General features: G+C 42.3%; 1 protein-coding gene and 1 long non-coding RNA gene across 16 annotated transcripts in view; one reads left to right on the forward strand and one right to left on the reverse strand.

The window, feature by feature from the left end:
* Window positions 1-16038, forward strand: part of nrxn2b (neurexin 2b) — a 493664-nt gene that overhangs the window by 192719 nt on the left and 284907 nt on the right. For all 13 annotated transcript variants that reach the window (XM_037480221.2, XM_037480234.2, XM_037480230.2 and 10 more), the window contains one exon: window positions 8863-9164. In XM_037480221.2, coding sequence (XP_037336118.2) covers window positions 8863-9164 — 302 coding nt within the window. The remainder of the gene's footprint in view (window positions 1-8862; window positions 9165-16038) is intronic.
* The window catches only part of LOC134127280 (uncharacterized), a 181230-nt gene that overhangs the window by 64020 nt on the left and 101172 nt on the right, over window positions 1-16038 (reverse strand). The window lies entirely within an intron of this gene.

Here is a 16038-nt window from a genome sequence, read left to right on the forward strand (position 1 = left end):
ATGCGGACTTTAGAACAGTACTCGGGCTGCGACTGACATTTCACGAGTCCACAAGAACAAAAGTCCACACAAGAACGCATATTGAGAAGGGGCCTGTGTTTTGGTAGTCCTTTTTGTATGGATATTGGAATTTGATAGTGATCATTGCACATGAGCCATTGAATGGAAGCCCTACCACTTTCCAGACAGAGGCAAACAAACTACATACTCCATTCCATAATCTAATTTAGAAAAAACGTTATCTCAACATCTCAGTGCTTCTTTCTCACTGCTACCATATGGACTTTTTATGTTGCTACATCCATCATCCACAAACCTCCAGAGAAAAAGGTTCGCATTCAGCTAAAGGGCGACCGATCCATCAGTAGATTCCAAAATAGCTCTCACGTTGTTTTTAGCAGTTGTTCATTTTACATTTTACTTTAAATAGATACCTAACAAATTTGATGACTTTCCTAATTTAAAAGGGACAACTGGGAAAACATCAAATCAACATGACATGTTTTCAATGTCCTGTACACATGTTGTACGCATCGGTGTTCTTCTGGGTCAATTTGAACCCAGGCCATTTTAGCTGAATAAAACTAATCAGGTCGTCCACAGGTCAGACACAAAATCTGCACTTGCAAACCCAAGGGGGGGGGGGGGGGGGGTGGAGCTGGGACTGCTACACAACGGGCTGCTGTGACACTGACCACCTGATCAGCAGCCTTCTAAAGCATCTATCTTGGTGCTTTATTATTCTGGGTGGGTGTCTTTTTTTTATTTTCATTGAATGCGCTATTTATGTAGTCAACAAACTAGCACAAAGTTCCTAATACATAAACCTGGGGATTCTTTTTTAATTCTAATCATTTTCTGGGTGTTTAAATTGCTGGCGTCAAATTGACCCCAATGTGTTAGTAAATTTGAAGGTAACAGGAGGGTTAAAGTCACTTCAGGGTGGTGGTAGTAGTCAGGCAAACTGTTCAGCCAACCAGGAGGGGTGGGAGGGGGGGTTAGGTGTATCAGTCTGGCAAATGGGGTGGTAGTCACTCTGGTGCTCTCAGCCCCGTAGCTGCGAGCGCCACACCAACATATTCGCAACATAGTCATTGTGTGGAACTGTCGTGCGTGAAGAATAACAACAAAGAAATCATAAAAATTGTAACTGAGAGCTCTTTCCCTACTTACTTCTGTGACAATGGGAGAGGTGACGTATACATCTACAAGAATGTCCTGATAAATGGCAACACAGGCATTAAAGTTAAAGTTAAATGTAAATGTGACTGCATACATTGTTTACATTGTTTATTTCTACTTACGTACTGTGTCATTGTTACATTTACTCTATTTATTTATTCATTTTTTACTCATGGTCTTCTTTGGAAATCCAATGCAGTTACAGAGGGCGGGTAATGTGTTTTTTGTTAGAAGGCCGTTTTGACATTTGATAAGGTTTATTTTAAAGTAGTTGCGTTCAAGATGCCAAATTCTACTACCGTTGCCTAATTACAAAGTCTGCTTGTCTGTAAACATCCACGCTTCACAGTTCTTCTGTGGGCAGTTTCTTTCCACACCGGGTTCTAGAGGTTGAATGCCTTTCGCAGCAAGTTTCTCTCATTAAAGTTATTCTTCAGTTGCCCAAAAGCCTTATTCGTGGTTTAATGAACTGGTTTGTCAATTTACTGCTTCCAACTGAAATTGGTTTCTCATTTCTTCAAAAAGTGCAGGATTTGACAGAGTTGTCTCTTTCCTGTCTTATTTAATACTAGTTTATAATCCCACTGAAGAAACTGGACATTGTGTGTCTATAGTTTTCCTTTTCTATTTCACCACAGTAGTGCCCATGCAGTTCTTGGCTTTAATGCACGTACTACTCATCTAGCCGACAACATGTAAATAAAAAATTTGCCAAGGATTCTCATCAATTAAATAACCCATGTAAAACATTAGTCCCCCTTCCAAATGTAATTTCTTACAGTAATCTGTAATACAGTGTGCGCTTGATTTTTATTTAAAGTTTGCATATTGTTTTTTATGCAGTTTCTCTACACTTCAATACAACTCTAATCTGTTTTAAGTGTATTTTTTACCGCCGGCCTTTGATTGTTAGTTTTGAGTGTCGTTGTGCATATATGCAAAAGAATTGCTGTCTTCCTTGATGTATTTTCATTGCATTCGAATATAGAGTTAATCACCCAAGTCCAGCCAATGCTCACCAGCCATAGGAACAGAATAGTCCATACCTCAGTATTTCACACGGCCTCTTTGATAATGTGGTGAAATACATGCACATTAGCCTGATCGCTGTAGCAGAGAACGGCCTGCCGTCTGTGATAAAAGGGGAAGTGTTCATGTAATCCTGGAAGTGGGGATGTGCTGAATAAGTACTGGCAACAAACAGGCAGTAAAATCCCCCCCCCCCCTCCCTTATCACTAAAACTTTGAGGGGGGTGGCAGTGTTTAGTACTAGGAGGACACAAGCCCATTGTTAGGCATCCACAGTAGGAGAGAAGAGAACCGATTGAGAAGCATTGAACACCCCAAAAGACTAAGAACCAGTGAAAATTAGAAAGGCCAAGAAGAAGTGGAGGCAGGTCAGGAGGCTGCAGACATGGTGTCTCATATTGCCGTTACAAAATTGAATGTTTGCAGGCGACAATCAATTAAAGACGGCCATGTAATCACGCTTAACTGTTATCTTTTACCACCTTGAACTGCCCTCAAGAGAGGGAGTGACCGTGGACGAACATGAAACTGCTCGACACAAACTTGACGGTGACAGTGAGCGAGAGTGAAAGGTCGAACCGAAGCGCCGCCGCGCTCCTTAACACACAGGGATGACACAGGCCGACTCGAGTCACACCTTGTTTTCAGTGTCATGTCAGGGTCATGTAACCCGACTTACAGTCCCAGTCTACCAGTGGAGAGCAGATTTAGTATGCAAATCACACTCACCTCTGTTCCCAACAGCTCTATGGAGCAATTTACTGTCCTTTTGCCTTTGCCACCTGCACGCTCCTCCAGCGACCTTCAAATGCTGTCAATCAAAGCGACGGCGTAGGGGATTAAATTAAAATGAACCGTGCGCTCTCAAAATTTGACTTGCAACTGCATTTAAACGTGGAGGGGCAAAAAGGAATTGAATGAAGTGTATTAAAGCCCGGGGCTGATAATATACTGTACAACTTGGGCTTCAGTAAGAATCGGGAAAAATGTGTCGGAGAGACTAAATAATATAAAATCCATGAGGGGCCAAACGTACATCTGGGAAGGGGACACTGGAACCCGGCCTAGTTTTGAAAACATCTGCATTGCTTGGTCGTCGTCTTCTCTGTTGCCTAGTCATAGTCTTCCTTCACTCTTCCAAATCAGGGTTTGAGAGAAATGTGTTAAAGAGCCTTTAAACGCTCTTCATCAATGCCTAGAAGTTGAGCGAGTATATTCATATGCAGTGTTGGGAAAGTTCACTTTCTACATGAATTAGTTCAAAGTTCAGTTCACAAATTTTAAAATGAACTAGTTCAGTTCATAGTTCAAACTTAAATATTTGAAGTTCACAGTTTCAACTAGTCCAGTTCTTTTTTTCCATATGTTGCTGCAAGCTATTATTTTTCAAAATGATTGCCACAGCCCAGAACCACAGACAGCAATTATTTTATCAGTTTTAACACTGAAGCTATGCATCAGATTTAATCTTCATATCCAATTTTGAATCCTTATCCAACCAGGGTTTACATTAGCATTGAGGGGATTGTTGCTTTAATGTTGCTGTCCATTCACTCCACACCAGCAGCAGCTGCAGCGTTCACCCCTACAGTACATTCTCAAACACATGCTGCTTGAATGGTCTTTTTTAAATAAGGAACAAAAACATGACAGTTATCATTAAGGTACAAATGCTTGCAAAGAAAGGTCAGATTCCTCCCATCCTCACCGACCATGTCAGTAACTTCATAAAACTCATTTAAATGATTATACGCCGCCTCTTTGCTACACGCTGCTGTCGCCTCCATGCATTTCTTTTTTTTTGATGACGCATGCGCGGTGCGACGCTGGAAGCTGGTGTTGCCAGATTGGGTGTTTTTTCCGATACTTATTAAGGCGCGTTTACGGTGTGTTTTCTATAGAAATCTGGTATCCTATTTGAACAACGTTAACCTGAAAGAACGCGCCGTTCACAGACACCAGAATGAACGAGTTCACAGTAACGTTCATCGGGCATTAACACAGTACATTTAGTTCACGTTCGCCTAAAATATGAACGAGTTCATGAACTATCGTTCAATGAACGCGTTCAGGCACAACACTGTTCATATGCATATCTATTCACATGTATGTGCCCCAAAGTCATGGGATCCAGCAGGCCTGTTTGATTCACACACCCCCCCAGTCCTTTTTCTCTCTATCTCGCATCTCACTTGTTCCTTTATAGCTGTATAATATTCTCTCTGCTAAGTGGATGGCTCCAGTCAGAACCAAAAAGAGGGTGACTAAATAAGCGTGTGTGTGTGTGTGTGTTTGCACATCTGTGTATGTAAGAACAGCGAGGCAATGTGTTGAATGGAATTGTCATCACGCCATCATATGACGTTTGGATGTTTTCACTTGCACTCATACTCACACTTGTCTTCTTCCATTGTCTGTTTATTGATTATCCTAAAACTGCCTAATTATTCCCAGTATCTAATCCAATCGGGCTAAAAGATATATGCTAAGGCTCATTATGCGTTGACAAATGTGCCACATGCGTTTGCAGCTATTCATGCAGCTCATCTTATTAAACCTGCTCTCTCTCGGTCTAAGCTGAATCCAATTTAATAACACGGGCAACATTGCTTTTTTTTCATTGAAATATCCAACCAAAGAACTGACTTAAATGACTTTTTGGGGGCCACATTGACAAACAAAGATTGCGTTTTTGTTCTCTGAGCACTCTATCACAATTTTTTGTGTTTTTTTTTTTTGCATGCAAGCTAGGGTAGCAGCGCTGTTTACTCATCTTGTGGCTCACAAGTGAAGCCGTAGTAGGCCTATTTGGGTACAGTCCAGAATGGATGAGGGATGGTCCTAGTCAGTAGCAGTGATTCTATTTACTTCAGAACAGTGGAGGCCAAGAGTTGCAGAGTGCGACGATAGCAGTGATGCGGTTAGCTATACGGATAGCTGTGACACAGATGGAAGTGGCGGTTGAGGTTATTGAATCTTTGTTGTGTGGCGGATAAAAGCAGTCAGGAGAAAGAGCGGTAATGCCCAACGGAATGGTGAGCATTGCTCAATCTCCAGGAGGGGCAAGAGGTACTTCCAAGGTCTTATTGTTTTCCAAAACTTTACACATAATTATTATATTATAATTATATTAGATTATAATCCGGTAAGAAGTGGACAGGCTCAACTGCAGTGTCATTCATCAGATGCACCTGTAACATATTTGAAGGCATGTCAGATCAGACTTTGGAGTGAACACCAGGTGTGATACTGGGCTAAAGCCTGGATTGATACATCATTTTGTCTCCAGCAGACATCCGATGGCAGCCATAGGGCGGCACTTCAGGAGCTGGTGGGGGTGTTAATTGCTATATTTTAGAAAGAACTGTCCTTACAGTACCACCGTATGACTGCTCAAACCCTCATCTTTCCCTGCAAGCACAAGCTCCAACCATTCTATCCGTATCAGCCGGATCATTGTGGCCTCTCGCCGGAGGTTTATGCAATCGATCGTCTATGCATCTGCGAGTAAGTCGGTGCAAAACACGCGTGTTCTTTTATACTGTCCTTGACTCCCCACAGACGCCTTTCCCTCCACTGCTAACCCGCCTCGGCCAATAGGGGCAACGAATCACAGCATAATTATTATTGATTATTATTTTGATGTGGTGTGTTCAGCTAACTGCTAACAGAACCACCAGTACTTACATGACTTAGTCTCTCAATATCGAATCTGCAGCCACAGGCACATTGGAAAGAAATAAATGACTTCTTTTTTTTATCCGGTGTGTTGGACTGTGTGTTTAGCTTATACAATTTAGCCTCTTCTAACTTATGTTTAAGTTTAATTTTGTTTTTGCCAAATTGTCTCATATGATGACTATGAGGTGACGTTTGTTTGAATAAAATGTAAGACACTGTAGATGCACCTTTCAAGTTTGGTTCTTACGGTCTTTTATTTCCATCGGAACATTTCTGAAGCAAATGAACTACTGAATGTGGCGCGTAGGAGAGGCAGAGTGAGTGTCACAAAAACCCACTGGTGGATGATAAAGACCTCATTGCGTCTGTATAGTCGTGAGGTTGGAATGCTTTGTCTCGACTCAGGGAGTATGACACGTGGCCACTCAAAATATCCAGTACTAAAAGGGCGACCGCCAAAGGCGATGAAATTAAACCCTATTAAACTTTTAAATAATAATAAACACACTGACATGACTTTTTAATGTTGCAGGGGCTTCCTGTGAGGTCAATTGAGACCTTTACAGCGCCTTAGTCTCTGCTGCATGCTTGTGTATCTTCTTACCGCTGGCCACAGCGTCAGCTTTTGGGTTTTATGCAAAGAGGTTTGAGCCAAGTGAAGAGTATAACAATCACCAAAGTGCTACCATGGGAGTGTGAGATGAAGCCGAGTGAGAGGACAATACATGGCATCACTAACTGTAAACGAGATGGACCAGTGTCAGTTTCTGGATAGGAGAGCAATGCGCTACTGGCTTTCTAATTTGGGAAGTGGACTCAGAACCACAATCATATAAACATTAATTTGGAAATAATTTTTTGAGTGGCATTGTTGGCATTGGAACTAGACCCTGTCCCTCCCCGTCCTCTCCCGTCAGCCCCTGATCCTCTCCAGCTTTATCTCCTCCGCTCAGCCTTCTATTCATTAAACAGACGTAAACAAAAGGAAGTTTTCCTTTTGTTTATTTTGGTGTCTCTCTTTTGCATGTGGCTCCCTCTCGCTGAGCTTATGGAAGTAATCACAAGCTGTTTGTTTCTTACTGTTAAACAGCCCGTACTTTGGGAGGGGGTCCAACTTAATTGAAAATGGTCGCTGTGGACCATTTGTTACGCTTTTTGTTCTTCCTACATCAGCAACACAGGCACCGCCAGGAGGCTGCTCCTGGGGGGCATTGTTTTATTTTGTTTTTCCCTCCATGCTATTTTTTCTCTTTCTCTTCCTCCTATGATGCCATGTTTCCGATGACAATTTGTACTGCAGTTGATGTTGTTTGAATATGGATCTTTTCTCTCTGTCCAGATACCATTAGTCCCACACTTTATATGATATATCCCCCCACATAAGATATTTTCTTTTCATATAATTTCACCCACATGATTTTTGCATGTGTGTTGTTTCAAACGCTATAATGTCCTTAGTCCACACCTCCCTTAGAAAAGATATATTACAATCTAAATGGGAAATATCTGCCTAAATAACATTTGAAAGAAAAATACTAGTGACAAACCTCAATTATCTATTTTTAATGTCCCCAACGTGTAGAAGTTATTGTTTTTTTCCCCTGAGCTTAGTGTTGAATAATAATCGGCTTTCCTATATGTAGGCTACAACAGGTTAATCCGTCCGTGGTCAATTCTCAGTACGACGTGCACAGCTTTGTCATCGACACACTAGTGACCATCTCCGCCCACCTCCTCTCACTTGAGATTGCTCCTGTGGAGAACTCGCTCGCTCGTGAAATTTGGCTTTCTGTGTGTCTGCCAGCAGACCAACCCACTGGCCACCCCCAGCCTCTCTCCCCAGAGAAATGCACCCATGTCTTGGAATCTAATGGAACTTCAGGACAAACTAGATTTGATGATCAACCCATATAGGGGCCCCTTGGCAGTTTGAGTTTGGCTCCTCTCTTTCCTGTTTTGTCCTTAAACCTCATTACCCGAGGCCGATTTTATCTATCTTGCCCCACCAGGGAAAAAGGACAAAGGGGAGGGACAGACAAAGACAGGAAGTGGGGCTTCATTTCAGACGGTTCATGTTAGGAAACCGGTTGTTTTGTATGATCGTGTCTTGATTTGTGGTATTCATCCTATGATTATTATTGTATGTAGTTAAGACAAAGCTCTTTTGAACCTTCTGGGGAGTGTCAAGTGACAAAAATAAGCAACTGGCGTAAAAATATCAAATGCATATACACATTGTATGTACATTTTAGTGTCCACACTTTGTGATTGAGGTGTCATCGCTGCAGGGGTACTCTCTGTTGTGACAGCTGCAGGTGTTGGTTCAGTTGCTGACAGATGCGCAGAGCGCCGTCAGGCTGCTGTTTGACATGTGTCCATTGTACAAACTGGCGATTTTGAGGGCCAGTGTGTGAATGAAGCTCCCTGCAGTGGAAGAAGGCCATGTGCTGCCGACAGACTGGCAGGCATTACCAACGTGGTCGGCATCGCCTCTTCCATTTCTCGTTGCCGTCTTCCTGTTATTCTCTCCACTGTTTTCTCTCCCACCACTCTTATATGCTCCCACACCACTCTTATTTTTTCCATACCAAATGCATCCCCCTACACCAGCGGTCTTCTGTGTGCTGTTTTAGTTCATTGAGCTGAACTAATTATATTTTGGCCCTGTGAGGTATCTGTGATGAAAACATTTCTTGCGTGGATTAGAGGTGCAGCAACAATCAGCGCTATGGCGCTGGAATCAATAACCCCATCTAATCAGTTTCATCCGAATGTATTTGACCCATGAGTGAGCCAGGAGGCCAGTAGTGAATGTACTCGGAGGCCATATTTCTGGCCTTCATAAGCTTGAATTTGGCTTCAAAATGCTTTATTCTCCCACCAGGCATATCTTAGGACATTGTAGTGTGAAATTCTGCTTTCAATGTATTTCTTTAAACAATCTTTGTTTTCCCTTTTTTTTTCCTCCAGGTAAAGAGGAGTCAGTAGCCACCTTCAAGGGCAACGAGTTCTTCTGCTACGACCTGTCGCTGACGCCCATCCAGAGCAGCACCGACGAGATCACGCTTTCCTTCCGCACGCTGCAGCGCAATGGACTCATGCTGCACACCGGCAAATCGGCGGACTACGTCAACCTTTCCCTGAAGAGCGGCGCCGTCTGGCTGGTCATCAACCTCGGCTCAGGGGCGTTTGAGGCCCTGGTGGAGCCCGTCAACGGCAAGTTCAACGACAACGCCTGGCATGACGTGCGCGTCACCCGCAACCTGCGCCAGGTAAACACTGCCCGGGGAATCCAAGGGCCAGCGGCGTCGGGGTGGGGCCTCTGTCTGCCACCCGCCGACTCTGTCTCTGCTGCTTTACTTGGCTTTCCATCTTTAGGACTCTCTAGGTTTACCCCCAGCACGCAGAGCACACATGAAGCGTTTCTTACCTGCCTTACCTTCTTTCCTCTCCTCTTTCTTCAAACCCACCTTAACTGACCTTTATTTTTTTCTAGGTTGACAATGAACAGGATGCTGGTGCGGTTTTTATTCATGTCTAGCTTGGCTTCATATTTGATTTAAAAATTACCAAAAATCCATCTCACCTTCATATCCAATTATTGCTCAAAGGTGCCATGTGAAAACACAAAAAAACACAACCCAAGTGAAAATAAGACTACAGCCCCAATCATGATGATGTTATAGTCAATACACATAATAATGCATTTAAAGATGTCATGCACATTAAATGTGCACTGTTTTGTGCTCTTATTAATGAGCAAGTGATGAAAGTGCTCTGTTCTGTATGCATACACATAATGTACTCGACTACACAAATGGAATTTACCTTAATTCATCAAAGCTGACAATGCACTTAAACCCTCTCTGGACAAATTACCTAACACATCTTTACAAACCTCTAATCGTAGATAATGGAAAACAAAGAGCCCCTGAAACTTGAATGTTGAAGCCTGTTCCTCTGATTGTTTGGACCCTGTTTTTTAAGTACAAGGTATATGTAGATACAGTGCACTCTCTAGATGTGCTGGGTCATAAATTGGCAGTATCAGTTACCAGCAGTGAGATAAGATTAATTTCACTTACACTCGCCGTGCTTGGTTCTTCACTTTATTTTGGGGCAATTGGAATTGGAATTAATGGCTTTTTGAACTAGATAATGGTTATTGTAAGTAGTCCTGAATACAAAAATCCAAAACAGCCTGATTTTAATGCATCAGCAAAAGGGTGGTAAATCAAATTCTTTGTCTACGCCTCTGCAGAGTTATCCCCAGGAAGGGAGGTGGGGGGCTGTTGGAGATACGGAAGTACCAAACTGTTGTCCTATGATACATTGAAGAAGGAATATCTAAGAGCAAAGTGATTTTTGATGGGCAGTAAGTGCTTTTAAATTATAGGGCAGCATTTCCATGCCCACCAGGCTCTGCAATTTTTGTTAAAATTGCAATACTTCTATATTTAGTTCCAAATCTGGTCATTTAGACATGGAAATACTCTATTTCTGGAGCTGGTGCTTATATATATATATAAAAAAACACATTCAGAATATGATAACTACCATATTGTAACTAGAGTAAATATCCAATATAAAATGATATAATATATTTTATTAAAGGATAAATGTATTCCAATATAAATATATTCATATAAAATCTATTATAACATGTATATGTACATATTGAGATGCACCTATGAACCTAGTTTGTTAGGGAAACATCCGATCGGTGTGTTGAGGAAAGACCAACTCAAAAGCCCATCACAGAATTTCACACATTGAATTATTTTTGATAGAATGTGCCTGTTTTCATCCACGTCCTGATTGTGTGTCCTCACCACAGTACTTTATGCGTCGCAGCCAGGTAGCTATGTTAACTTTAACATGGAAACATCATCCGCGCAGTGTGCGAATATACAGCGTTAGCATGTAGCTAACTAGCTAGCTAAACATCCCAAGTGTAGAAGTCTCTACAGAAGCATCATATGTGCGGGTTCCATTTCAAGCAGGAAAAGCATATATTTTGCGCAGATATCTTAATTTACAAATATTACCGGATTTCAAAAACACAAAAATGTACTATTTGTAAAATTTATTTTTAATTTAATAAACAACAAAAAAATTGTTATTATTCTTTTTCTTTTTTTTTCTCCCTCATAGTGGGTCCAGTCCCATTGCCCTCTATGGACCAGCCACCACTAGTGGTCACGCACTCAATTACATGGACACAAGGAGTCTCAGACGTGGCATCTTTGACACACACACAAACACCCACATACACAAACATACACATGGCGGGTGGTAAATATGTTGTGCTGCTGATCAGCAGAGTGAGACCAGCTGAGTGTAGTTTGGGAAGCCAACATGGTTTTAAAGATTTACACCAAAAACCAACCCACATAACACCAACTGCTCCATAATGACCATTAGCCAAGAAACTCGTACAATACTGGGTCACTGCTATTTTCACCCATTCACCCATCTCTGCACTGCTTGTTACTAAATGGAAGCTATACAATATTTTTCAATACAGTTTTAACACAATAGTAGTATAGAATAGTAGTAATTGAAGTATAAAGATCACCTAGAATTCAATAATTTACATCAATTGCAGCCGTGCTAAAATAATCTCATTTTAATTACAGATATTGACAAGTCAGGGCCTCTACTCAGGCAATGCCTTGACCCTGGGCTAACCGCCCACACCGTACCGTCCTGGTGATCTCGATTAGCTCACATAACAGCTAGAATCCCCAGTGCATCACTGTAATTGACTTAACGGGCGGCCTAAGTGTTAAAGAGCTCTCTAGATTTACACCGGACCGTCCCCACTGAGGATTACAGGGGCAGGGGCATCAATGATACATCGACCGTCTCTGACCCTGTACTGACTGCCGGGCTGATACCCAGCTGATCAATGACCACTTGCATTCTTCGAGGTCTTGCGGTACACGCATGCAGTCACGCATCTACACACCAGTCAGAGGGAAACTATAGGAGCACCGTAACACGTATGAGGATCTGTTCTTACCTGTGACCGCCAACTCGGTCGGTTAGCTCTAAGAAAATCCAACATGCATTGAGGGTCACAATTATCCTCTAGAAGGATGTATTGTGACATTTAAAAAATGGAGGGAGGCATCGTGGCTCTGAACAAAGTTCCTCTTTCACACTATCCCCACCCCTGAGCTATGCCCTTCTTTCATAACTCATTGAGCTTCACACTCGATATTTTTGGACTGTTTCTCTTTCTATGAATATATTTAAAAACTAAATATATTTAGTAACTTTTCATTTGTTTTACCAAATACAGTACATCTATACAGGTACAAAGATATCATAGAACTGAATGTAATGTGATGGTTAACACAAGATATACTGTGCATGCTATGCAGTTGTGCTACTGTATGTTGACAGATTACAGGATGAAATAATAAAAACCCTATTTTGCAATACCACATTTATATTGCTCAAATAAATATCATTTAGTTGAAATAACCAAAGCAAAATTTGTGTGCTTGTTCCGAAATCACCCCAAAAATATTACAATCTTTTCATTTTCATTAAATAAGGTTTTTTGTAGATATGTTGTCGTCATACAAATAGACAATGGACACGTCAACAACACGCAGGCCATTTCCCACCTACCGTGTTTGGTGAAGAAACTATGAATATGTTCAAAAACGTCATTGGATTACATGCAAAAGATTATTTGTTTCCACTACTCTTCCCATTGGAGTTTACACAATATCTTGCAATGCAAATAGCAGGACTGGATTCCAGCTGAGGTTACCATACGGCCCCAGTGGTGGTCTCCAAAGTCTCATCCACTCTGTCTCTTGTTATTAATGGGTCATGCCTATCTATGGCTACATCAGTAAGCAGCACAATGAGTAGAGCCTGTGAGCTCCTCCCCTCTCAATGTATATATTTGCTGTTTTTTTCCTCCACAAAACCTATGAATTCATCAGCTTTATGTGGAATAAAATGAGGCAGACAGAATTAGGTGAGGTGATAGGGACTCTCCGCCAAGAATGTGGAGAGATGCGGTTAGGGGCGGGGGAGACTTGCCACGCTTCATCCCAATCAAGTGATCACAGATTCAGAGCTCCCCTTGGTGGCATCTGGCAGTACTGCAAATGTGCCCATGGAAAGCAGTGTGTGTGTGTGTGTGTTTGGCTGATCCCTAAAGAGTAGAGTTGATAGGCAGGCAAGGACACTGGCCTTGACCTCATCAATACCCCCCACACCACCACTCCAATACTTCCTCATCCGTTCTACCCCGACCAAGGCATATATTGATTAACATAGCCAGGGATTCCTTATTCAACTCCTCCCTCCCTCTGCTTCCTTTGACATGACAATCTACCAACACTTGTAGACTCAGTCACTGGTGACCGTCTCTGCCTTCTCCTCCTCTTGGATCAAAACCGATACGCACACACTTGCTCATTACAGACAAAAGAAAGGCAAAAAGATGGAACACCTCTAGCTCCAGGTGTCAAGAGAAATAACAAATGTATCCACAACACATTGCAGCAAGGTAAAATCTAAAGTGTGCAATGTCAATCTAGTCAGTAAATTCTGGCAGCGTATCCATGCACAATGCAGTTTACATAACTGATCTTTTTCTACTCTGCTGCATACTCTGAATATTGATTTTCTGAACTAAAATCACAATCTGATTATTCTTAAGCTTTGTTATTTCGCAAAAAACTTAGCAGAACAGAAACAAACGACTGGTGCCTGTGTTATTATGTTCCAACCCATCAGTGTCATTACAGTAACTCAAAGACAATCAATCACTTTGCGTGTGTTGCAGAGTGTCAGTAGATCAAGTGCAGAGGAGGTAGAGGCTGGTGGTCTGATGGTTAATGGATTGCCTTTAAAATGATACATTCAGATCCTTAGATCATCATCAGCTGTAAGGCAGGCTTAGTTCATCAGCCTCCCTTCATAATGCAATAAATCATGTGTAAACACGAACCTGCTATACACAAAGGGGATGTCCGACCACTATGGTTTATTATTTGTTTGGCCCATATAGTACTATGGATGTTAGGGCTTAGGGCTGCTTGGATTTTTACCAATGCAATGTTAAAATAAGCTGCTAAGTTAGCTAATGGTTTACTTGCCCGTGAACATAGGCACACAGTAGTCTATTCACTAATATATTGTTTGAGTAACTTGGTATCATATGACAAATCCGTATGGCCTCACACCACAGCGGCCCGTCTGTGTGCTTAACAAACACTGCCAAGTCAAAAACACCACCAGTACCAAGTCCCATAGGAGGCCGCAGCCAATCAGAGGGAACATGAGACACACAGTCAGGGAAAGGAATATCACACTTTTATGTCTGCATTTCTGTTTGTTCAAGAGAAGAAGAGAAGGCGAGCACATGATCGGGTGCACAAGAGAGAATGGGAAATGAAGTGTGGCGCTGCTCTCTGTGACTAAAGGAATAGTGGAGCAGTGGGAGGTGAGCTCTGGAAGAGAGGAAGCAGTTTGTTCGCTACTAAGAATGGAGGCTTTTCTTTGTTCCCCCAATGTGCACTTGCACATTACTGTCCCCCTTTCCTCCATCCCCTATCATCTGTCTTGTCACTCTTTAAGTCCCCCCAGACATTCCCGCCTCCTTTTCCATATAGTGACCACTGGGTCAATGGATGGATCAAACAGAGCTGTGTGGCTCTCTTAGAGCTGAATGCACAGGCTGCATGTTCAGCTGCCGGCACATGGTCCAGTTGGATGAGGCCAGCTTTGATCTGCATCAGGATGGAGTTCAGCAAAGGCTATGCTCGGAATCATAATCTGTTACTAACACAGTAGTGACCGCTATAAACCATATAACAATCCACTGACCAATAAAAATGCTTTCTTTTTTTGGAGGCTCAGTAGCAACAATACAGAGTCAACTTCTGAAGAAAAACCTGTATATTTGCTTTTGTGCAATCCCTTGATATTAACTGTTGTGGAAACATCAACAAGACTTTCATCTTTTTGAATTAGCAGAAATACTAAAACTATCTGTAGCACAAGCATAAACATCTGTTTAAAATCCTATTTAAGAGGGACACCTGAACACCTGACACCTGCTGACGGGGGAAAAGTAACTTCCAACAATGGCCTGTGACCTAACCGTTGAGACTCAAGCCCTCACTCGCAGTCAGTAATGGATAATAGAACTCGACACACAAAAACTCTGGAAGCGGCGAGAGAACACAACGTGCGATGCGGCAAAGCTAGTTATTCAGTTGAGTGCACACGCACAAACACGCCACATGGCATTCTTAACTTCTCCCAGCCTGCATACGTGTGTCCCATCCACAATGATAATTGCTGCTAGCGACCTGTACAAATTCTCATTCTACACACAGCACTGCTCACACTATGCTTGCATACACCCTGTCAACTTCTATATGGGTGTTGTATGAATAAACAAGCCAGATCTAAGGGGTGGAAGAACTTTAAAAACAATTTCACACAAAAAATAGTGCAATATGAAAATGAAGCAGTCACACACTTGCAATACGACTGACTCGTCTTTATTATTACATCTACATGCTATATGAGCTTCTAAAGAACTCATTCCTTGTGACAAAGGATCACAGGGATGTGCAACAGTGTTCAGTCGTACTCATCACATCACCGTTTTTAGGAATCACACTTGTGTCAGTTCCTGTTCAGGGAACTGTCCAATTTATCTCATATGAGACAAAATAATGAGAACCTCAACCCCTACCCCCTTTAATCAATATGAGTTGCCTGGCCGCCCCCCCCCCCCCCCCTTTTTTTTGCGTTCTTCCATCTCCTCTTCTCCCTGCCTCAGATTTGTCATCTCATTCTGTAAGGCATGATCAACTGCAATTACCGCCTCTCTTCTTCTTCCCCTTTCATCCAACGTTCCTTCGAGAGGCCGCCGCAGTTCTTGAGAGGGAACCAATCAATTCCTCTCCCTCCCCTCTTCTCCTGCTGGTTCTCTCTCATTTTCAGTACATCTCTCCCGTCCATACTAGCTAGCAGTTTGTCACTTAGCAACGGTTATTCTATGCAGCTGGGCGGTGAATTGTCCCTGGCTGCAGAACTACAGTAGTCACATTAGCCATTCCCAATCAACACAGTTCAACACTATGATATTATCAATCACAC

Source organism: Pungitius pungitius, chromosome 1 (assembly GCF_949316345.1).
Source record: "Pungitius pungitius chromosome 1, fPunPun2.1, whole genome shotgun sequence".
Lineage (NCBI taxonomy): Eukaryota > Metazoa > Chordata > Actinopteri > Perciformes > Gasterosteidae > Pungitius > Pungitius pungitius.